Genomic DNA, 24154 nt, shown 5'->3' on the forward strand with positions numbered 1-24154 from the left:
AGTTTCCTAATATGGAAAGTGCATACACCTGTCCAGTTGTTGGAAAACAACTGTTGGCATCTTGAAGTATAAAAATCCAAAGTACGGAGCAGGCAATATATATATATATATATATATATATATATATATATATATATATGATCTGTATCATGTTCATGTGTTCACACTTACGGCCATTCTGTTTTGTTTACACATTAGCCCTACAATTTAAAAACCAAAATCTTCATGAAAACATGAAATTCATATGTGTTTATATACCTGTTTTCACAGATACAACAGACTCCTGTGGTGGTCCATTAAAACTACCTACTTTAACATAACGTGAGATTTCATGGCTTATTTCAGGAAATGCATGATATCTTTATTCGATAGACACAGAGAGAGAGAGAGTACACATTTTGAGGTGTAACTTGAACAGTGAGGTCAGAAAAAAATTAAATGCTGAAAGCCCTGGCTGTAATGTTTACACCATTAACACTGATAATTCACAAATCTATGCATGATAACATAAACACCTTGGCACTAGGGAAGTCAATTAACACAGGTAGAGTGATAAGAAACCCTTGTCCAGATTCAGACTAGTGATAGACTAGAATTTCCCAATGAACTGTTACTCTCCTTGATCTTTCTTTCCACTCCAACATCTACTTTAAGGACAGTGACAAAGAGTCCTGGATAATAGTTTCTTATCACACTACAGGTATGAATTGGCCTGCATTTTGTTTTGACTGCAACAGACCACAGCAATAGCACTTACATTTCTATACTGCTTGATAGTACTGAGCACTCTCTAAGTGGTTTACAGTGTGTTAGCCAATTGCCCCCAACAAGCTGGGTACTCATTTTACCGACCTACAAAAGGACAGAAGGCTGAGTCAACCTGGAGCCTTGCAGGATCAAACTCACAATGTTTTGGCTGCATCTAACCATTGCATCACCAGACCATCACACTTAACCAACTTACCATTTCCACAATACATACATTTCTGAACATATTTTCTCTCAAAGTAAGCATTGTAAAATGCACTTTGAAACATTTCTGTGTTGAGACTTGGAATATTTCAGCAATGAGAAATCTGGAGAATAACTAAGTGCAGAATGGGTAAGAATTTGCGAGTCTTCTCTGCCCACTTCATCCTACTGCAAACCTATTTCTCCTCTATCTTTTATGTGAGATGCCAGGATAACATTGTATTTCAGTTACTTAGGGTGTAACTGGAACATCACACAGATGCTAAGTGTATTTTGGGCACATTTTTATTGAACATAGATCCTTTCCAACTGTAACGAAATATTGTGAGTACGGTGATGGAAGCAAGCAAACTTTCAAACATCAAACTGAATAGTGCCCTTACAATGTGCATGGCTACTAGCACTTGCACTATTCACACTCACCCTTGTAGATGCCCTCCCGATTGCCAGGTCAAATATACACCCCATCCCATCCCATCCCTTGTTGTGCACACTCCACCCTTTTCCTTATACTGCCTTCCAATCCTTGGGCTGCTTTACAGCTTTCCACATCTCTTAAGTGTAAATGTGTCCACTGATGGTGTTAATCCAAAGCAAGGACCCTAATTACCACCTATAGAAGAAGGAAAAAAGAACGGTGAGATTTGAACTGGGTGGGGAAAACAGGGAGCCAGTAGAAGAGTATATAACTGCTAGAAATAATCATGTACGGAAGGGGAGTGCTGCTAGTTTTCTTAGGATGGTAGACCCAAAAAAGGAAAAGTAGAGTGGAAATCAGTCAGAACACTGTCTTGGTTGTAATGATTTTTCATTCCCATGTTGTTCTTTCTCACTTTAAAGGAATATTTGTGTTATTATTATTATTTTATCAAACCATTGGGTACAACTGGTGCACAGATAAAGAGATGCAACATATTTCAATAAAGGCAGCAAGGAGTCTTGTGGCATTGTGGCAAGGATTGACAAGGAGTGCCAAATCCCACAAAGCAGGGCAAACTGCAAAAGGCTTGTGTCACTATAGATAAAAGTGTTTTATTATTATAAAGCATGTGTGGATAATAACTCTTTGCTCAGATGCATGAAGGTTATGCTGAGTTAAGGTTATACTGAGAGGAAGGGCTGTCAACAGTGAACACGGCTGAAAATAAAATGCAGGAATATTGGCAGAGACAATTTCCGTAATTTACACTAGCCATTAATCAAATTGTTGTTGATAAGACAAACACTAAGTGAGCTGGCACTAAGCGAGCCAATTAACACATTGTCTAAAAACAATGGGAAACTGCTTTTTTTAATTCTTTGAAATGATTGTATATTATATGCACATTTATGAAGATTAATCTACTGATTAACTCATTGACTAATCAACCAAAACTTATACTAAGGTTTATTTAATCAAGCAACAATGTACGTTAATGGGGTAGTATTCCACCTTATTGTTTTATTTTTATTTTATTTTTTGTTCATAAGCTATATAATCCTACCAACAGTGAAAGGAAACTGGTGGCATATTATAAAAAGTTGTAAGTTTGTGGACATACAGTACTTTAGAAAGGGAGATAGAAAGTTGTTTTACCTCAATTGTATCCAAATTTTGCAATATCTAAAATCAGATGCACAGGGATCAGTTGAATTCAGTGGATCTACTCTATAACCAAATCTGGATCTATTTCAGGAGGAAAAAATACACTCTGTTTCTCAGTTGGATCCAGATTTTGCAGTGCGTCAGTAGACCCTACTTTGAATATAAGTGAGCCTGGATTTGAGAAAATACATTCAATTTCATAGACTATCTATTCCTTAAAAGCTTACTAAAAAAAAAAGGGGGCTGACCTTTTTCTCAGGTCACTGTCATCCAGTCTGGTCTTTGCGCATATACAGAGTGTCTCTGCCATTCCACCGAGTAATTGCAAGCATTCCCAAGGGATTAGGAGCAAGGGCCTCCAGGTGTAACGGAGGAATATCCACACGGATTTGAGACCCATCTCCTCTCCTTTTAGTAAGCAAGGCCTCTTGCATGACGCTGTCCCTCTTCCATTCTCACTATGCGCTGAGTCCGCACTCCTTGGCTCCCAATAAAGTCGCCACCTCTGACTCTTTTCTCCCAGCTTCCCTGACCCCCTAATATAGCCAGGTGCAGAGTGCTGAGCAATCACCACCAGCGATCAATAATAACCCAGCCCCCTTGGTCCAATGGAGCAGGGAGGAGAGCAATGGAAAGCTCCAGCTGTTGCCTGGACTCTGCCAGAACCTGCAGGGCTCTGCTTGGCCCCAGGATGCTTTACATAGCTCCCAGTGGGAAACTGGAGCATGAAGGGGGAAAGTGGTCCCAGGGGATTTTTGGCTTCCTCCAGCAAGTGAAAATATACAAATGGCAACAACAGGGACCAGAGCCCACCTCCCCCTGCAAACATGCACACCTCTTCAGGAAAGTTGCATTACTATTGGAGAAACAATGTGCTTTCAAATAGGATTCTCCTTCTAATCTAATAGAACTTGGGATCTCTCTCTCTCTCTTTTTATTACTCCTGGCTGTATGTTATACTATAAAATAAAAATGTATAGGGCTATGGTTTCCATTGTTTGTGTCAACTCTCCTATATCAACCGCACATTTTCCATGTGAGGCAGCTATCTGGATGGATTACAGTAATCTGTCTGGATGCTTGAGACCACCCTGTTTAAGCAAAATGCATCAAATTTCCAAATTGCAAGGCAGCCATGTGTCTTTCTTTACAAATAACAGTCCTTGTGCTGAAGGACTGTCCAGTCTGTCTCATTTATAAAAATAACCAAAAAGAGAGAAGGTAGAGTCCTTGAAACTGCAACGAATACACCTGAATGTACGATCACTAGGTCTCCTCATGATAACTTGAAATAGATATTATTTCTAAATATGCATGTCTACATATCAGTTAGCAGAAACTCTGCCCTGCCTGCCATCTCCCTTTCTTTCTTTCTGTACAGAAATGTTTGATGTATTTCTTATTTCTTCCCTTTTTATGATATATAAATGGCTCCATTGAATACAACCCAAAACTGGATAAAGGATGTCATTGTGCTAAAATAAAAATTGTACCATTCCAAAGACAGGACAGCATTTCTTGTGTTTCATCATGGCATGCATCAAAGTAAATCTTTTTGCCTGACAGCCAGCTTCAAGAAGGAGGAGGAGGAGGAGGAACAAGTGGGAAGGAGCTGGCACTGCTTCATATTCAGTTAAGTGTACACTGCAGCAGAAGATGAAAGTACATGTTTGTGCCATTTGGAAATCTGGAGAAGGCCTTGAGAAAGTATTACAATACACATCCACAGATTATGTATTGACGGATTCAACCATCCACAACTTCAAAAAAAAATTTTTTTTTAATTCCAAAAAACAAACCTTGATTTTGCCATTGTATATAATGGGACTTGAGCATCCATGGATTTGAGTATCTATGCAGGATCCTAGAACCCATCGTCAGTGGATACCATGGTACAGTGGGCCCTTGCTATCAGCTGGGGTTTGGTTCCAGTACCGCCTGTGGATTCCAAAATCTGTGGATGTTCTAGTCCCATTAAATACAATGGATAGTATAATGGTTTCCCTTATATAAAATGGGAAAAATTAAGGTTTGCTTTTTGGAATTTATATTTTTAAAAAATATTTTCAAGCTGTGGATACGTGAATCTGTGGAAAAAGAAACCCTGGATACAGAGGGCCAACTGTATTGCTATCCGATTGGCAGTGGGAGGGGCACACACAGCTTGTCTATATGCCTCATGTTGGAGGAACGTTTTGATTTTAAGTGCAGGGAAAATATCCACAGTGAGGCAAAAACCATCCTGAGTTTGGCTTAGCTCAGTTCAGGATAGACCAAATTCAAAATGGGCCCATATATCTCACTGACCCAAGTTCATCTTCACTGGTCTTGCCAGTAGCAAGCAATACCTGTTGACATTAGTTGTGAAATTCTATACATCCATTAAAAGGACAGGACCCCTCTCCAGCTTTCACTCTGGAAACTCTGTATTGGAGTTTGTCATTTGCCACCAACCAGAAGCCTCACAAGGTCTCTCCTAGCCCATTTTCATATCCCATGTTGCTGCCTGCCAAACCCATCTGGATTTTGCAAATCTTTGACCCAATCGCTCTAATTACTTGATTTAATTTGGGGTCTGAGGAAGCCAAATCTTAAAGGAGAAAGTAATCCAAAGAAGCATAAACAATGTAGAAATGGGGCAGTTTGATGCCACTTTAAGTGCTGTAGCTCCATCCTCCATGGGATTTATAGTTTTACATGGTCTTTAGTTTTCAGTCTTCTCTGTCAAATAATACTGGTGCCTCACAAAAGTACAAATCTCAGGATTCTGTAGGATGGAGCCATGGCAATAGAAGTGGTGTCAAACTGCATTATTTCTATAGTGCAGGTTCCCCCTAAATCTAAAATTTATGATATGTGTTTCACTTAAGTTAGTCTTAAAGGTGCTATAAAATAAGATCCCTTTGCATACTGATATTCCAGACTAAAGCAGAGTAACTGTGTTACTTCTGTAGTGTAGATTCAGCCAAAGAAATTGAAATCCCAGGCCAATGCATCCTTATAGCTACGCTGATTTCCTAGTTTGACAGTGGGTAGGCAAGATCCTCTGTGGAACTGATTCTCTGTAGATCACAGCCACTGAAAAAACGTTCTCTTCTTAAAAGGCCATATGTCTTAAATTAGTAGTGAACCAAAGTGCAGCCATACTGATGGTAAATTTAGAGCTATTAAAGACCAAAAACTACCTTGCCCAGTTCAGTATATCAGAGATACTGTCACAGCTGTGTGATTTACTAGGCACTGCTATTCTCACCATGAAATGTATCATCTGCTGTTGCATTTGTGCAACATGGACTAACCAATGCTAGATAAATGAATATCCTGTTGTTCATTACAGATGCATTAGCGTTTAGCCTAATGAATTCATGGGAACCTCTCAACTGTACACATGAGCATGCAGCCATCTGTAGCATCACTATGTGAGTTTATAAATCTTTGATCTGTACTAATCAAGTTGTTCTTGTTTCCTCCTAGAACAGACTGCAAAGCTGTTCCCTTCTGGAGGGAAGAGAAACTCTTTAGCCAAAGCAAATTTGGTTTCCAGAGAGAGTCAGGATTAGACAGTCCAGTTAACTCAGGGTTGACGCAGTGGGGCTACTGTCTCGGTTCTCCTCCAGGCTAACAGTGTCATTAAGTGTTATGCATTAAGTACCAACCACAGTTGTTCACAGCTTGACATTCAGTCATACATACACGGCGAACATATTTTCTCTGGATATGAGACAGAAATCTTTGCTAAAGCGACTGTTACCAGATCAAGGTGAAATGAAAGGATTTTATTTCTTCTCACTGATTTCAGGAGACAGGACAAGGAACATTTAATCTACAGTATTTGCATTTAGCCAGAAAATAGATGCAGAGCAGGATGGGGGCCAAGTACTCTTATATAAAGGCTGTCCTGCCCATCTGAATGACTGTTTTGTCTTTACAAACACAAATCAAACACAATGAAAAAATAACAATGGCCAACATTTCACAGGTAAAAACCAGGAGGCATGTGGCCAAGCTACATCCAAGTGGTATCAAGATGGCAAAAGTTATTAATGAGGAAGAACACACATGCTAGGAGAGGCTGCAGCAGTTTGCTTTTGCCCAAGCCTATTGGGAAGGGCATGTTTCTGCCCTCTCCTCACCTTTCTCTCCTATTGACTTAGGTGCACACTACACACTTTGAACTCAGTTTGCAAGTGAATGAAGTAAAATGAGGACAAAGGGGGAAAGTGGAGAAGAAGATAAAATGGGACATTTTAAAAGCAAAAAAAGTGGGACAATGGAGGATAAACTCGGATTGGAAGGAGAGTTGGAGGGTAGTAATTAGGAAGACAACAACCCACATGAAAGACCTTTTGCCTTCCATCAACTGAGTCCTATTGTCACATTAGGAATCTACCTCTGAGGAAAGGCCCCACATGTCTTTAGGATCAAGTGTGAATGAGGGAATCCTTTGTGTACCCCAGCTCCTTGTTTGTGCTCCCCTTTGTTTTTAAGTATTTAATGTCTGAACGTTCAATTTAGATTTGAGACCAGGTTCAACAACAAAACACCACCACCACCACCACTACTACTACTACCGCAGGGCTGTAATGGTCTGGCAGACCTCTTTTAGGAGGCAATGATTTAGCACCATCCACCTGTAGGCTCTCCGTCCCTTCCTGAGTGCTTGCCTGACCTTTCAGGGACTCCATCTCACATTGCCTTTTCGGGGAGCCTGTGTCCTATTAGGGGCACGGAGGGAACAGGGCTCCGTGCTCCAAAAAAGCAGGCAGGGCCAAGACATGTTTATAATTAGCAGCCTGGCTTTGAGCTGTTCTTGCTCAACCATTAAGGTAACTCAACTCCTAGGCTGGAGCAGAATCCCATGGGATCAGCACTTCAAGCAAGCCAGGCCTCTCAGTTTACCCCTTCTTGTTTCTTTCCAGGGTGTTCACTTGTCCCAAAGCCAAAATCTGCAGAAAGCACCCCTAGGGATGAGAGAAACAGCCTCAACAAACACAGAAGTTGCATGTGTTTGTCTGTTTCTCTGTGTGTCTGTGCTGGGAAAGAGGAATACATCCCAACCAATTAACAAAAAGCAGCAATAGCTATAAACTCGGCAGGCATATATATCTAAAATGTATAGAGTTTTTGTTTTTTGTTTTTTGCTATACATGCCAAGAAAGCATATCCCATATACATTCAGCTGTGCATAGCATTTACGTACACACGCAACTATGTGCAGACTCTAGTCTAAGCAGACCGGAAAGATGCGGACCACAATCCTTTAAATGTGTGTGTGTGTGTGTGTATTAGAATCGATCTCTATCACTTGTTGCAAAATGTTGATCTTCAATATACCCTTTATGTGCATAACATGGGATGCAACTTATCCCCAAACTTACAAGGTCTATGCCAACAAACACCACAACATTCATGTACATAGAATACCCATCAAGGTTTACATACCAGTGATGGCCAAATAGGAAGTTGCAAAAAGGTAGAACTGCTTCGTTTCATTACTGGACTCAGTCCTGAAATATGTGAGTAATAATAAATATAGGCATTGCACTGAGCATGGGCAGATTGATATTTCAGGACTATCCACCCATCTGCAATTAGGCATTTGCTTGAAAAACTCCTTGCTTCTAGCTCTTCCCACAATAATTTTTTTTACATTTATTTTTTTAAAATGTTATCTCTGTCATATTAAGTTTTTACTATTCAGTTTTTAGATTTATGACCTTTAGCCACCTCTTTCATTAGCACATTTTAATACATTCATGTTCTAATCAAGAGATAAGGAAAGTTGTCTTTACTTCGAGCCCATTGATAGTTTTCCATATATTATTAAAGGGCAGCAATCTGTCAACTATTTCCTCTCTCATATTTTTAGTAGCATCAGATTTTGTCTCTCATGAACATTTTGGACTGTCGCTGTCTTCTTTCAGTATCCATATAAAACACAACAATTTAATTAACCACACTGCTGCATTTATTGTCACATAAAATACTACACACACTTTGCACAATTCTGGTAGTGATTCCATCAAAAGCAAGCTGTTCTTTGTGTGCATTTCTCTCAATCTCACACATAAATAAGACACAGCCAAAGCTTCCCATATACTGTACTACATGAATCCATCTATATAGAGAGTCTGAATGTTGTGATATTTTTATTGGGTATTTTAATCTGAATATGTTGTAATCCATGTAGGGAAATATGCATTTTGAATATGTATTTTGGGTTGCAATAGGTCAGGTAAACTATATCATATGTGGATTTTGTCTTTTTTAAAAAAAAAAAAAGGTTGAGCAGCTTTGGTTGGATGTGATTAACTCCATTACAGAAATAGTAGGCTATACAGTGATATTTGTGAAAAGCTATCATTATTCTCAGTCTTTAATAATTATAATTATAATGTACACTGAAAAAATCCAAAACGCTTAGGAATATGCTGTAGATAGCAATGAGGCAAGAAATTACATGTTGTTGTTGGGAAAGTGCAAAAGATGTATGTGTTAATAAATGGTTGTGTAGACTTTGGTGTGTTGCCTTAATGAAAAAGCTAACATTTTCTGTTAAATCAGTAAGATAAAATAGGATAGATGGGTGGTGTAAAGTAGTCAGTCAGTAAATGTGTCCTCTTTTTTCCTTCTTCTTCTTTTCTTTTAAAAATATGACCATGTCACTTTTAAAAAAGCACAGGAGCACCTATAATAGTACAATCAACACTCCTAAACTGACAAGTAAATCCGTGTGGCACAACAAGCATCCTCAAACAATCCTACAATGCAGCACAACCACATTTTAACAAGTGACCTGGAGAACTTCCAAAATATCCAGAGAATCCAAAGTCCAGATAAATAGCTGCCTTGTTTATAACAGCATTTCATTATTTGTCTAAGTGCCTTCACCAACCCATCTCCAGGAGCAGTAAATGTAAAATATAATATGTTTGTGATCTCTATCTTTGCACCAACCAGACAGGTGTAAATATTGTATATTCAATTTCCCCTTTATTTTTATCCAAGCAATTTTCAGGAGCAAATTCTTGATATTCTCTTTATTATTTATTTCTCTTTATTATGAAAATAATTTATTAATATTAATAATTAATATTAATAATATTTATTAATTATTATTTATTTCAATTTTATTTCCATTTATTATTTTATGATTTCCACTAAGTACCAGGAAACACACAAACCACAGAGTCAAACTGCTTCACTTTGAAACACAACTGGCATACTGCAAGCAATGCTAGGTCTAAAGCACCTTCATTCCCTAAGATCAACTGTTGACTTTTGCACAGTCACTTCCATATGCCTAAATGATTCTCCCTAAATCTGCTAATCTTTTGCCACAGACAGCAAAAATATCCTAAGCCAGCCCTACTTCATTTGACACAATATTATAGGATGGCCCCTAGCATCATCTTGGAGGATGGAGCAGGTATAATGAAAGGTGTTGAACATTCACCACTGGGTGCCATTGTGATTTATTGAGCCCATTCCCACTTACCAGAAAATCCATTTCCTGAACCGATTCCTGAAACCAGTTCTGAAAAAACGTAGTTCCCACTATGTTTGCGCCGGTTTCAGGAATTGGTTCAGGAATTGGCAAGTGGCAGGGGACAGCTTGTTGGCCCGGCCTGTCTCTGGCCTCTCCTGGCCCCAAAATCCCCGGCTGAGCCTCCTTATTGGCTTCTCTGGCCACTGGCCACCTTCCCTGCACCTTTTTTAAAATTTCCCGCAGCTGGGGGGGCTGGAAGGAGGTTGCAGAGGAGATTGCAGAGAAGCCGGGGGAAAGCCGGGAAGGAGGTCGCAAGGCTTCCGGATTCTCTGCGACCTCCTTCCAGCCTCCCCAGCCATAGGAAATTTTAAAAAAGACACAGAGGAGTTGGTCAGCGGCCAAAGAAGCTGGTATGGAGGCTGGACCAGGAATTTGGGAGCCAGGAAAGGCCAGGGACGGGATGGGACGGGCTGCCAGTGGGAACTAGGGTGGTTTCGAATCCAGTTTGAATCCGCCTGGTTCCCACTTGGGCTGAATCGATCTATTTCGAAATAAATTCAGCCCCCCCCCCCAAAAAAAAAACCACTGCAAAAACACTTTTTGATTCGGGTTAAATGGGCAAAAAGGGGCAGAAAGTATGCCCCCCCCCTTTCTGAATCGATTTCTAAAATCGGACTCAGTGGGAACCATGCCCCTTTAACCGGATCCCAATCCCAATTTAAACGTAGTGGGAACAAGGCCATTTATTTACTTTCCTTAAATGCCCCTTTTCTCCCAGAGTGGGACCCAAGGCGGCTTCCAGAAATAACAAATTAAAAACATTTACAATAAACATTTTAAAACAATTAAAAATCTGTACATTAAACACTATAAAATCCTTTAAAAGCCTATAAAAGTTAAAAACAAATAAAACAGACATCTAAATAAGAACCTTCCCTGCTCAGCCATTAAAAAGCCTGCTTAGGCCCTAGGCAGATGGGCAGAAAGGGGCATGGCAGCGGCGTTACTAGTGTTCCCGACCACACAGCAACCTCACGGTCTGGAACTCGAGTATGCAATGGCAGCGTCCCGTCCACACAGGTGCTGCCATCTTGATGTAAGGGACGCACAGCATCCGCACGTCACTGCGTGTCTGTTACATCATGAGTGCGCCAATGGCGCACTCATGACTAGGGTTGCCATAAGTCAGGACCTCCAAACCGGGACAAATGTAGGACAAATGTAGGATAACATTTTCAAATGTAGGACACATTTTTAAAATTGGAGGACACATGAAAAAAATTGATGATTTTTTAAAAATGTTAATATAAATGCATGTTTCTTAGGCATGATCAAAATGGAGGACATTTTGGCATTATTTCTAGACAGATAAAATAATATAAAATAAAAAGGTTGTTTATTTTTAATAATAAAAATAAAATATAAAGGAAGGGTTGTTTATTTTTAAGAATAAAAATAATTAAAAATAAAAGAAATAAGGCAGAGCCGAAGTGGCCACTCGCCTCTCCACTTCCTCCTCCTCAGCGCCATTTGGAAATGGTGCTCTCCCCTCCCTCTGGCCCAGAGGCCTACCCTCATTGGTCCTCCTCTCTGCCTCCTCCTCCTCCAAAGCTCTTTGGCACTGGCCAATGGCACACTGGGGCTGGATACAGCCCCGCCCCTGCTCTTCAGGAATTGGCCAGCCAGCCAAAGGGGACAAGCTCCCCCTTTCCAGCCCCTTGTGCGGGCGCACTAGCAGGGAAGCGCGCACTGTTGCAGCCGCGCGGGGCTAGAAAAGAGGAGCTTGTCCCCTTTGGCTGGCTGGCTGGCTGGCTGGCCAAAGAGGATGAGCTCCTCTTTTCTAGCCAAGCACGCATTGTTGCCTGCCCAGGCATGTGCCGCGCGGCACAGTTAGGCAGAGGAGGGCGGCGCTGCCGAGGAGGAGGAGGTGGGTGGCCAGCGGCCGCACGCATTAGCGGTCACGGCAATGGCCGCATGAGTGGGCTCGGCGGCCGGGCACAAAGCCGGGATTTTGGACAAACCGGGCCTGGGCAGGGTCCTCCAAAAGCGGGATTGTCCCGGGGGCCGCCGGGATATGGCATCCCTACTCATGACGTAACCTGGGCGCCGCTAAAAAAACCAGAAAAAAACAGATTCTTTTAACTCCGGAGGGACGTAGCGCAGTTTGGAGTTAAAACAGGTGCCTGCAGTCCACCATTTTTGGGTGGTCTGTACTGTGCCTTAATGTCTTTGCCTGCCAGCAGAAGTAAATCAGGGAGGGGGCCACCATAGTTTGACACTGAGATACCAGGGTTCGAATCCCAACTCAGCTGTGTAAATCCACTGGGTGATCTTGGGCAAGTCACACTTCCTTTGCCTCCGAGGATAGCAATGGCAAACTCCCTCTGAAGAAACTGGTCAAGAAAACCCCATGATAGGATTGCCTTAGGGTCGCCATACCTCGGAAAATATGTTTAATAATAATAATATGTTTTATTTATATACCGCTATTCTAAAGATCATAGCGGTGAACAGCAAGTAAGCTAATTAGCACGTAAGCTAATTTGCCCCCAACAGTCTGGGTACTCATTTTAGTGACCTCGGAAGGATGCAAGCCTGAGTCGAGCTTGGGCCCTTTTGCTGGTCTTGAACTCGCAGCCTTCTGGTTTCGAGTGAATGGCTGCAGTACAGGCATTTAACCACTGCGCCACCAGACTTGAAGGCAGACAGCAACACCAACAACAATGGGGAGATAGGGTTTGTATGGTGGCAAACCCTTGGAGCAAAGACTATGATTAATTGTAAGTATGGTCAGTGGTGGGACAGACACAAATTCCCCACCCAAGACAAGTAACTCATTAAACCCTTCTCCTATTCATCCTTCCATTTCTAGACCTCCATACCCTCCAACTGTCCTAATTTGTCAGGGACAGTCCCAATCAGTCCTTTATATTGCCACGTTTTGAGAGGCTTATAAAATATCTCAGTTTCTCTCTCCTCCTCCTACATTTCCCCTTTTCGCTCAGCTCACTTCAATTGCTGCAGACTGAGACACAAATCCAAAAGTAGCTTGTCCTCAGTTAACCCAGAGAGGAGAGGAGGGGTGAAAACTTTCCCTTTCCAATAGACTCAGGCAAAAGCAAACTGCCACAGCCTTTTCTAGCTTGTGTATTCATCCTCAGGGACGTAGCCAGGATTTTAGGAAAGGGGGGTCCAGATTGAGTGCCACCATTATATTGGGGCTTGGGTGCGGCGGCACAGCAGCACACACCATTCATTTTTTCTAACGGAAGGGGGGGTCCAGACCCCAAGAACCTTGGCTTCCTCATCAATGACTTTTGCCACTTTGACCACGTTCAGATGTTGCTTGGCTACACATGTCCCAGTTTTCATCTGTGAACTATTGGCAGGTATGGACTCTAAAAGAAAGGCACTTTCCACATACAAATTATAAATGGATGAAAAACTTCCTTGAAAGTTAACTCCATCAATACCAATACAACTTAAAAGAAAATATGAACAGAGTGGAATCTTTAATATATTGACAAATAGGCTGGTAGCCCATTAGAGACTTAGATGTTTGCATTTGTCCTTTTTTTGGCAGTGATGTAATGTCCAGATTTAGTTGAAGGTTAAGGAAGCAGTTGAGCACGAGTTGCCATTGAGTGTTCCACATGCAGATATGCATTTATCTTTTGCAATTGCACATTTCACATTTGTCTGTACACTCAGTTGCGTAGTGTTGCAAATGCAGTATTGTCCCATAGCTCTGTGAGTGTAACAGGCTTGTGTGCCCAGAAATGTACATGCACCCATTCTGTGCTCTTTGAATACAGACATTGTATTATTGTGGGGTGGTATTATTGTCTCCTCTGAATCATGGCCAATATATAGGGAAGCATGAGTTCCCACTCACAAGGAAATCTAAGGACCTTTAAATACCAGTGACAATACCTGCTGAGGGTTTTTTTTTCCTCCATGTAAGACAGGTTTTAGAAATGGATGGATTGACCTTTTCACTTATTCATCATTGCTTTATAGCTGCTGCCAAAGTTATTTCTCATCTGGGTGCATGCCTATTACCCATGTAAACAAGATAGCAGTGGCCACCAAAGGGGTCATGGGAATTCTAGTTTTGTTGGAGTGCTAAGAATGAATTTGTCTTTTCATTGGATCAGTGCATTCAGTTTAAATGATCACAATTATGCTCCAAGCTGATTTATCAGCAAGACAAACATTCTGGTGAGTATTCTGGGTATAGTGAGTGCCAAGAGTCCCAGATCTCCGCTCATTCCAGGCAAATGCAGGTGGCCTTGAGGACAGGTATTTCTCAGCCTTGCCTATCTCACAAAGCTTTTTTGATAAGAATATGCTGTAAAATGAGATAAGGATTGAACTGCATAACACATCCTGGGAAAGAACTGGAAATAGTAATAACTGAAGTAGTGCCACATACACCTTCTGTCCTGAGGCCACATACACCTTCTGTCCTGAGGCAGTTGCTGAAAAGGAAGGCTGAAAAGTATTGAATGTGGTTGGCAGAGTGGTGTCCAGTACTGGCCCAAGATACTTTGCTGTCTGAGACTGAGCAGCAAATGGTACTCCCTACCCCAAGCCAAAGTGCACAGTATACAAACGTAGCCAAGTTACTTAGGCACAGGAGGAGAACATCCCACACAAGTACCTCTCCTTCTTGCGGGTAGTAAAAATACAATTACAACAAGTAAATCTATAATTTAAAGAGTCTGTCTCTTTCATACAATCCAGAATTTCACAGATAAAAACCAGGGTATATATGGCCAAACAACATTGGAGTGTGGTCATGATGGCAAAACTTATTAATGAGGAACAACAAACAAGTTAAGAGAGGCTGCAGCCGTTTGATTTTGCCTGGATCTACTGGGAAATGCAAGATTCTGCCCCCTCCACTCCTCTCCTCCCGGCTGAGTTGAATTAAAAACTCCTTTTGTCCTTCAAATGTTGGTCTGAAACACACTGGGCAATAATCCAGTTCAACTGCCCTGGCTCAGTGCTATGGAGTCCTGGGAACTGTAGTTTGTTGTGGCACCAGAGCTCTCTGACAGAGAAGGCTAAGTGTCTCACAAAATGACAGTTCCCAGAATTCCCTAGCATTAAGCCAGGGCAGTTAAAGCAGTTTCAAACTGGATTATTTCTGCAGTGAGAATGTTTGAACCAATTGAAGCAAGCTTAGGATAAAGGTGGACAGTGGGAAGAAGAGAAACTGGGATATTTTAAAAGCAGCTGAAAAAGTAGGACACAGACTATACAAATCGATTTGTTAGATCACAGAATCACCAGACTTGGACCTAAATTTTATTGTAAGTCCCACCCACAGTACTTCCTTTGAAATGGTTATACAGTATTTACCTATGTGTTCCCCCTCCCCCATTTAATTATTGATTCAGTTGGTCTACTTTAGTTGGGATCAAGCAACAAGTTGTCAGCCTTGGTGTGTTATCCAATGGAATCAAAACCAAAACTGCCATAAGACGTTGGGCCCAGTCCATCAACTGTTTCAGGTACCTCCCAAACACTTTGGATTAATGTTTTTAAATGAATTCTATAACGTACATTTATTAACTTATTTTGACCTAACATTATATTTACACATATATTGACACCTTGAGTCGCAAGTGCCATGCAAAAGGGACTAAAATCTGTAATGTTCCTGGGAAAAATCAAAAAGTCAAAAAACTATAGGAAAACATTTGGGATTTCTGTATTTTTTTCCCACTACCACACACATTTTGGTGCTGATTTAGACCAGACATGACATTTCTAAACAGGATGACATCTCAACGTTTTTGTGCATATTTGAGACGAAACGGCGAGCTTTGGATTTTTCCAGAAAATTGCAAGAATTGGGTACATTTTGCACTGGAATTGGTGTGAAGCGTAAGGACTGTAGGTACTAGTGCTCAGACTTTCTTCATTCAAATCATAAGTGAAATCTTCAGCATCAGCTTAGGTAAAGCCAAGTAATTTTTCTATTAACTAGTAAAACTGTCCATCCATATCCATGGATTCTTTCTTCATGCACACATTCAACCACCCATGACATGAAAATATCTCTCCTCAAAAAATCCTAAAAGCAAAACTTGAGTTTGCCATTTTATATAAGGTACGCCATTGTACCGAGAACTAGCATGGAGTAGTGGTTTGTGTGTTAGACTATGACTCTGGAGGCCATGATTCAAATCCCTGCTTGGCCATGAAAGCCTACTGGGCAAGTCACACTCTCTCAGCCTCTCAGAGGATGGCAGTGGCAAACCCCCTTAAAGAAACTTGCCAAGAAAACCCCATGATAGCTTCTCCTTAGGGTTTCCATAAATCGGAAATGATTTGAAGGCACACAGCAACAGCAACACTATTTAATGTGCCATTGTATATAATGGGACTTGAGTATCCATGGAGTTTGGTATTCACAGTGAGTTCTGGAACCAAACCCCAGCAGATACCAATGGCACACTCAGCCACACTGTAATTTGCTTCAAGATACCCAGAATCTGCTGCCAGAATCTCTCTGCCTTGTAATAGGGGGACTTTTGAAAGCGGTAATGTATGTGAAATTCATGGGGTCATTATAAGTTGACAGACAACTTGAAGGTACACAGGGACACATGTCAGACAGAGGACTGTCCTCCAACAGCCTTTCCAAAAGAGGACTAAGGTAGGACACATGGTCATCCCACTTAGGAAGGAGATCCATCTGTGCTCTTCTATGGGCTCATATGAAACTCTCTACCAATTCTCTCCTGCAGAGTGGCTGTCTGTCTTTCCCCTCACCAAACCATTTGCAGTCCAACTCTGCTCTTATGGCCTCATGCTCCCCCACCAAACCTCTCACCTGTTTGCCCCTTAATGTTAAGCTGAGTGCACCTGCTAGGTGATAGAGACGTGAGATCAGTCTAAGACCTTGGCACTGAGGCATGGAAAAGCTGGCTCCATCCCCACTGTCTCCTCTTCCTCTGGCACTAACACAAGGGCTTTTAGGCCGGGTGCCACATTCCCACAGACTCATCTGTACCATGCTCTCCACACAGTCTTTCCCTCCTGCGCATGCGTGTACAAACACCACAGACACAGAGAGCCTGGCATTCAAAGTGCTCTATGACAAGATTTTTTCTCCAAAGCCCAGAATCTGTTTTGGTTGACTACGCCACAGGCTGAAGTTAGCTCCAGTTAGCAGATGAGGAAGAAGAGAAACCAAATGCAATGGAAAAGGACATTTTATCAAAGCGAATGAGTTTGCCTAAATCTGTTTTAAGCTCTTTTAATTTAAAACAAATTAAATGGATTGGTATGATTTGTAGACTGTTTAAACCATCCCTTGATGTTTTAAATTTGAATCCATGTGTATTGTTTTCGATTGGCGTTATCTATAACCGCCTTGAAATCTTATGATACAAGGTGGAATATAAATATTTAAATAAACAAATAAATAAGGCAGGCTAGTGGAGTCTATTTCATAAACCAGAGCCTTGTGCAAAAGAGATACACGCCAAATTCAAAATATGGAATTCTAAGCCAGGCATTTATTGCTTTGAATAAATCTGGAGACCAGGATTCAAATTCCCGCTCAGTCATAAAATCCACTGGATGACCTTGGACAAGTCATGTTCTGTCAGCCTCAGAGGAAGGGAATGGCAAAACTCCTCTGAACAAATCTTGCCAAGAAAACTCCATGATAGGTTCGCCTTAGGGTCGCCATAAGTTGGAAATGACTTGAAGACACACAGCAGCAACAACAAATGGAAACCTCTATATTTTTCTGCCTCTCAGCAGTATAGTTTGGCATGAGAGGGTGAGAGGAAATCTGTTAACTGCTATTGTTAAACAACTGAGAGCCAGAAATTCTTGCCAATATATTGCAAATCACCTAGAAATCTATTAGCAGATTCAAATCAACCTTGTGCTAGCAGATACTAGCAGAGTCAGATCAATTTCTTCTGTGACAGCGTAAGATAGGGATGCCTTATGGAGTCTCAGAAGAAAATGAGTGCAGGTTACAGATCATACCTAATTTTGATTGGTAACTTAAAATGTTGTTGGCCCAACTGATCTCTGGAGTTGCTTGAGCTGATGAATTGTCCCTGGCCTCTAACCTTCGTCTATCATTAGCCAACTCTGTGGGGAGACGAAGGAAGGAAAATCTTCCACCTGGGCAGGAGTGTAGTGAGACAATTTTCACTGAGTAAGCAGACACAAAAAAGGGAGGGCATACAAAACTACTGGGGCATCAATCACTACAAAAGAAGCTAGATGTTGCAAAAGAAGCTGAACACTACAAATGAGTCTGAAAGGAAAATTTCATTGGGGGCAGAGTTATAAATTGAGGGCACGATCCTCATCCCCCAATAGCTACACCTCTACATCTGGAAGTTACACTCTATATGGTCTCACAATATTTATACATCAAGTCACTCGGACAACTATTTTGTCTGTTCAATGATACACCACCCAGTATGCCTTCCCAGGTGGCGGTAGACAATTATTTTCCAGATGCAATTATGGCTGATGGGGAGAGATTGGGAAAAGAAACAGAGGGCCTGAACAGACAGGCCAAAATAAAGCTGCTTCGGATCACTTTGGAGGTATGCTGTTTAAATGACACACACATCTTAAGAGGCCAGAAGCTGCGCCAAAGCTGCACTCCAGTTCTTAGGACTGCAGTGTGGCTTTAACATGGCTTCCGGCCTCGTATGATTCATGTGTCACTTAAACAGCATACCTCCAAAGTGACCCGAAGCAGCTTTATTTTGGCCTGTCTGTTCAGGCCCAATAATAATAAAATGCACTCCTTCCCCAAATGGGTTACAAAAGCAGCACCTGATTTAAAATAGTAAGGGAAATTATTTCATTAATCAATTCAGCCCTGCAGGAAAAATATCAACCCAACTGAGAGCAGTCTTTGCTTCAGTTTTCTCCAATTTTAATTGGATTGTTGATATGTAATACTAAGAAAGAAGGAAAAGTAATTTTTTTAAAAAAGATGGCAAAAGGAAGGAATCCGTAGAATATGAACATTGCTTAGGCATATATATTAATTAAAGAGGGATTGTTGTTGTTGTGTGCCTTCATGTCATTTCTGATTTATGGAGACCTCAAGGAGACACTATCATGTGGTTTTCTTGGCAAGATTTGTTCAGAGGAAGTTTGTCATTGCTGGATTATGGTGTACTAATTTTGTGTTAGGAAAACCTTTGACATTTGTAGACACGCGTGTACCTTTAAAATATATTTTTACCACTAGGAATGTAACTGATGGCCAAAGTGGTTGTATTCTACATGTTGCTACAATTCTAAAAAATGTATACTTCAGAAAGATTCTTCATTCTTCAGTGGTCAGAAGATCTTACCACTGTTGCTATTGTTGTTGTTGTTTTTGTGTGCCTTCAAGTCATTTCCAACCTATGGTAACTGTAAGGTGCCTTCAAGTCATTTCCAAATTATGGCAACCCTAAGACAAACCTGTCACGGGTTTTTTCTGAGACTGAAAAGTGCACTTTATTTGTTTGGACCTTATCACACTAGACAAATCCCGAGAAGAAACAAGATTTTAAAAGTAGAAAAAACCCACAAATGCGGGATGTTTTTCAGACGCGTTTGTGCCAAAAAGCAATAATGCAAAAATAAAGTGAACTGAAAGTTGACCAAAACGACACCTTTTTTTCTTTCGGGAAGTTCCCAAATGTAAAAAGATGTCATTTTTGTTGACTTTCTGTTCACTTTGTTTTCGCATATTACTGTTTGGAAGAAAAGTAGTCTGAAAAACATCCCACATTTGTGGGATTTTTCTACTTTTAAAGCCCATTTCTTATGCACAGGGTTCGTGTGATAAGGCTCTATGCCACCTTTCTCCTAGAGTGGGACCCAAGGTGGTTAAAAAAGGCTTCACAATAGAAATTTGGAACAATTAAAATCACTACACAAAAGAGTATAAAATAATTTCCAAAAAAAAAGAGTATAAAATAATTTCAAAAAAAGAGTATAAAATAATTTAAATAGCATTCAAAAGTTTTAAAAGATCAGTAAAACATCCCAGTAAGAAGCTCCCCTGCTTACGCATAAAAAGCCTGCTCAAACAAAGAACTCTTTGCCTGCCAGTGAAAGTAAAGCAGGGAGGGGGCCAGCCTCCTTTGGGAGGGAGTTGGAGAGGAGTAGTGGAATAGTCGGAGTAGCAGCCACTACTCTTAGGGATTAAATGGGCTCACTCAAAGGTGTAGCTATGGAGAGAGGGAGGAGGAATGAAGGATTGCCCCACCCAAGAAAAATTCTGCTCTCCAAAATGAAATTTTCCTCCAGTCTGCAAACATCTAGTATTGCAGTAACTTAAAACTTCAGCTGAACATATTGAAAGGCAGTTCAGGCAGCTAGAGAAAAGGGGCAGGCAAAATTACCAAGGGAATGCAAATACAGCAAATATAAGAATGCTAGGTGTGGAAGATTTCCCACATCTCATTCTCTGCAATGCTGGAAAATGCTGGACTGAAGAGAAATCTCATTGGGTCTCAGAATTCATATTTGGGAAGTTGTGGCCTCATATTGCCACCTTTCCCCCCATAGCTACACTAGTGGCGTCACTAGGGTTGGTGTCATCTGGTGCGGTAGCTCATGGTGTCACCCTCCCCATTGACCTCTTCCCTACCATACCATACAGAATCCTTAGTAATGTTTTACATACGTAAATCATAATTCCCACATATCACTGAATGCAATGATAATAGACTACCAAAATTAAAATTATACCTTTAAATAACAACAGCGAACACACAGAATAAATGTGTTTACATATACATAGTTTCATGTGGTTAAAGTTAAAATGTGGTAAAATATGCTTTAAAAGAAAAATTTTAAATTTTAATTTAAAAAATTAAAAAAGTAAAAATGAAATTTTGAAATTTGAAATGTTAATGTTTTAAAAATAACCCGGGGCCTCTTCTTTCTCCTCCTACTGAGCCTCAACCCACTCACCCCATCTCTTACAGTATTTTAAAGAGATACAGATACAGAATGCCACAGCCACTTTCTGCTCAAAGGCATATGTTTGAGGAGCACCTTAGGGTGTCACCTGGTACCTTCCTCCCCGCACACCCCTAGTGACGCCAATGCACCAAGCAGGCTCTTGGACATATCATAGGATGATACAACTCACTGAAAAAACAATAATGCTTGGTTAAAGTGGAAAGCATTAGGCAAAGAGGGAGACCTACAGGTCAATGGATTCCATCAAAGACGTCACGGTCCCTTGAGCTTGCAAGACCATAGCTGATTATCAAGTATCTTGGAGGCCTCTCATTAATAGAGTCACCATAAGTTGAACTCAATTTAATGGCAAATAACAACACAACATCTGAAGGACACCAGATTGGGGGAGACTGAAATACAGCTTCTTTCAGTGTCTACCATTGCCACTGTTTCTCCCTCATTTGAGGAAAGTTCAAATGTCAGAAGGAAGGACGCTCTGATAGCTGTGTCGGGTTGGATCACAGGAATGGCTTGTCTTTCTGTCTATAGGAATTCTGGTCGCTATTAAAAGAGACTTCGCTTTGCATGCAAGATTAAAAAGTTCCTGCAGTCAGACTTTTCTAGTAATGAGGATGCTGGTGAGTGGGTGACATCCAAGCACCTTTATATACAGATCGGAGAGATGATTTATTAGCTGTGAACACAAGATCAGAGTATCTCTCCAGCCAGATCATATCGCCTATCATAAATGATGTAGCCATCTGTTGACTGGGAAGGGGTGAGGGAGAAGATAGTTTCCCCTGGCTTGGTATTTCTGCACTCTGCTGCAAGGTGTGTCTGTGGACAATCTTAAAATTAGACCAGGTTATCATTATTTATTAAAATTGTTTTGCAGTGGTGCAAATCAGGCAATTCTAGGTTCTGGAATTAATGGTCTCCTATGGAGGAGGGGGCTGCTCTTTAGATAGTAACGCCTTTTATTATACTTACTTGAAAATGTGGTAAGTCAGCCCGGCTGGGATGAGGCCCTTCTTGCTCCTTATCCTAGCCCTGGACATTTGTCCTCCTGTTCTGATGGCATGACCAATGCTGCCATCAACATACAATGTGTGCGTTTCCAAAAACAATGTAGAAGAAGGAGGAAGGCACCAATTTAGGAATGAAAACAGAGACACATTCAAGACAAATATGGGAGGAAACAGTGGCCATTTAGATGTTGTCTGACTCCAAATCCCATCAGCCCCAGCCAGCATGAGCATTAGTTGGGGATGATGGAGTTGTCATTCAGTAATGTCTGGTGAGCTAATAGACAGTTCTCCACCTCTAGCCTGAAGGACACAGAAATATTCCACCTGTTTGATTTAAATCCACTTGTTGCAAGTAGTATCTCTGCAAACTGTTTGATGCTAAAATCTTATTCAAATATGTCAGAATGAATCAGTTTAAATCTGGTACACAAAATAGCACAATTAACATTTTATGAAGTAAAAAAGATATGTCCTTGCTCCTAGGAGCTTACAGTCCTAACGTCAACACATGGAAAAGATTACAAAGAGAAAGGAAAGTGATAGGCATTTACTTAAGTACTCAGGCTATGTTCAGATGAGGCTGGAGAACTAGCATTTCACCAAGAAAGTGGATTTTTGAATTTTACATATGTAACTGACCACTATCTGTTGCAGAAGGTGAATCTTTTGGAGAAAGACTCAAACAGTAGTGAATTGATGGTGGCTGTGAATATTGTACACAAGACCGTGTAGAAGAGGAGGCTGGGTAATAGAAAAAATTATTTATTATTATACTAAAAGGCCCTTCCTTTCACCTCCAGAACATTTTTTTAGGCACATTAGTCTGAGAAATGTCCAGAGGCCTTCAGTTGCTCTACAATGTCTGTGGGTGAGGAGGGATTTGAACCCAGCTCCTGATTATTCTAACCAATATGCAGTACTGTCTCTCTTTCAGACTGTTCCACGAATGTGGGTGATATTGCTACCTAAGGAAGAGAAACTGTCTCTTGTTGCTATTGGTGCTTCTGCAGGCTAGGGGATGCCAGGAGTTTATAAACCAGTTTATAAGGTTAAGTTTTCAAAGCCTGATTCCCACTTCTCTCCTGCATTAATGCACTTGAAACAAACATCTTTTGTTTATTAGGGAATCTCACAACACTATGGCAGATCTCAGTTGCCTCTGCTTTTCTTAAAAGTGATACAGTAGAGAAGCCATACATCAGGGGGGTTCTAAGTTCCCTATGTCATACTCTCACTTGACACTGTGCCACCCCTGCCTATCTCCATGCTCCCCCCATACCTGGGCCCATAGCTTCACACCAAAAAACAAAATTGTTTTGGTAAGCCTAAGAACTAAGTCCATAAATTATCTGGAACTGATTCAGAAGAAAAATGAGATGTACCCAAAACAGGGTAATTTTGTCTTTCTCAAAGGCTGCATCCGCACTGCAGAAATAATCCGGTTTAACACCACTTTAACTGCCATGGCTCCATGCTGTGGAATTCTAGGGATGGTAGTTTGTTGTGGCACCAGAGCAGTGCAGATGGAGCCATACTAGTTCAGAGTATATTCCTCAGACATACATAGTCCAGAATGCACCAGAAAGGCCTCAGATCCACTTATTTCTATTCTACGTTAATGATTATCATACAAACATTAAAGACTATTCTAGTACTCTTTCTATTCTACCTCTTTCTATTATATGTTAATGAGTATCATACAAACATAATACAAATATCATACAAATAGCTCCAGAGAGTCTCACAAGTGATCAAAGACTCAGACTTAAGCTATCAAAGGGAGATTTTTCAGACACAAACTCCAAAGATAAAATGATGGAGAATTTGGGACCAAAGCCACTCCACTGTATCTCAGTGATGGAGAGGTGCAAACACAAACCAGATACTGCCAGCAGCCGTCTCTATCAAAGGCCCAATAACCAGTGTTCCATTTAATACTTTTTTCCAATAATAATAATAATAATAGATAGGTTTTTTTCAGCATCTCTGCTCCCAGGATGACCTTGAGGACACCTTACCAGGTTTGGCGGGTTCAGGCATAGCTAAAATCACTGGGTAGAGACGCCTCCGTCCCTGTCTGTGTTTCGGTTCTCCCTGGAGAATGCACTTGGC

At 41.0% G+C, this 24154-nt stretch overlaps 1 protein-coding gene across 1 annotated transcript in view; it reads right to left on the reverse strand.

The window, feature by feature from the left end:
* MYBPC2 (myosin binding protein C2) overlaps positions 1-24154 on the reverse strand; it is a 60428-nt gene extending 36274 nt beyond the window's left edge. The window contains exon 1 of the mRNA XM_089531512.1: positions 24061-24154. Within this exon, the coding sequence (XP_089387638.1) occupies positions 24061-24082 (22 nt within the window). The 5' untranslated portion in view covers positions 24083-24154. The remainder of the gene's footprint in view (positions 1-24060) is intronic.

Source organism: Sceloporus occidentalis, unplaced genomic scaffold (genome assembly GCF_023333645.1).
Source record: "Sceloporus occidentalis isolate IW3139 unplaced genomic scaffold, rSceOcc1.0.p SCAF_7, whole genome shotgun sequence".
Classification (NCBI taxonomy): Eukaryota; Metazoa; Chordata; class Lepidosauria; order Squamata; family Phrynosomatidae; genus Sceloporus; species Sceloporus occidentalis.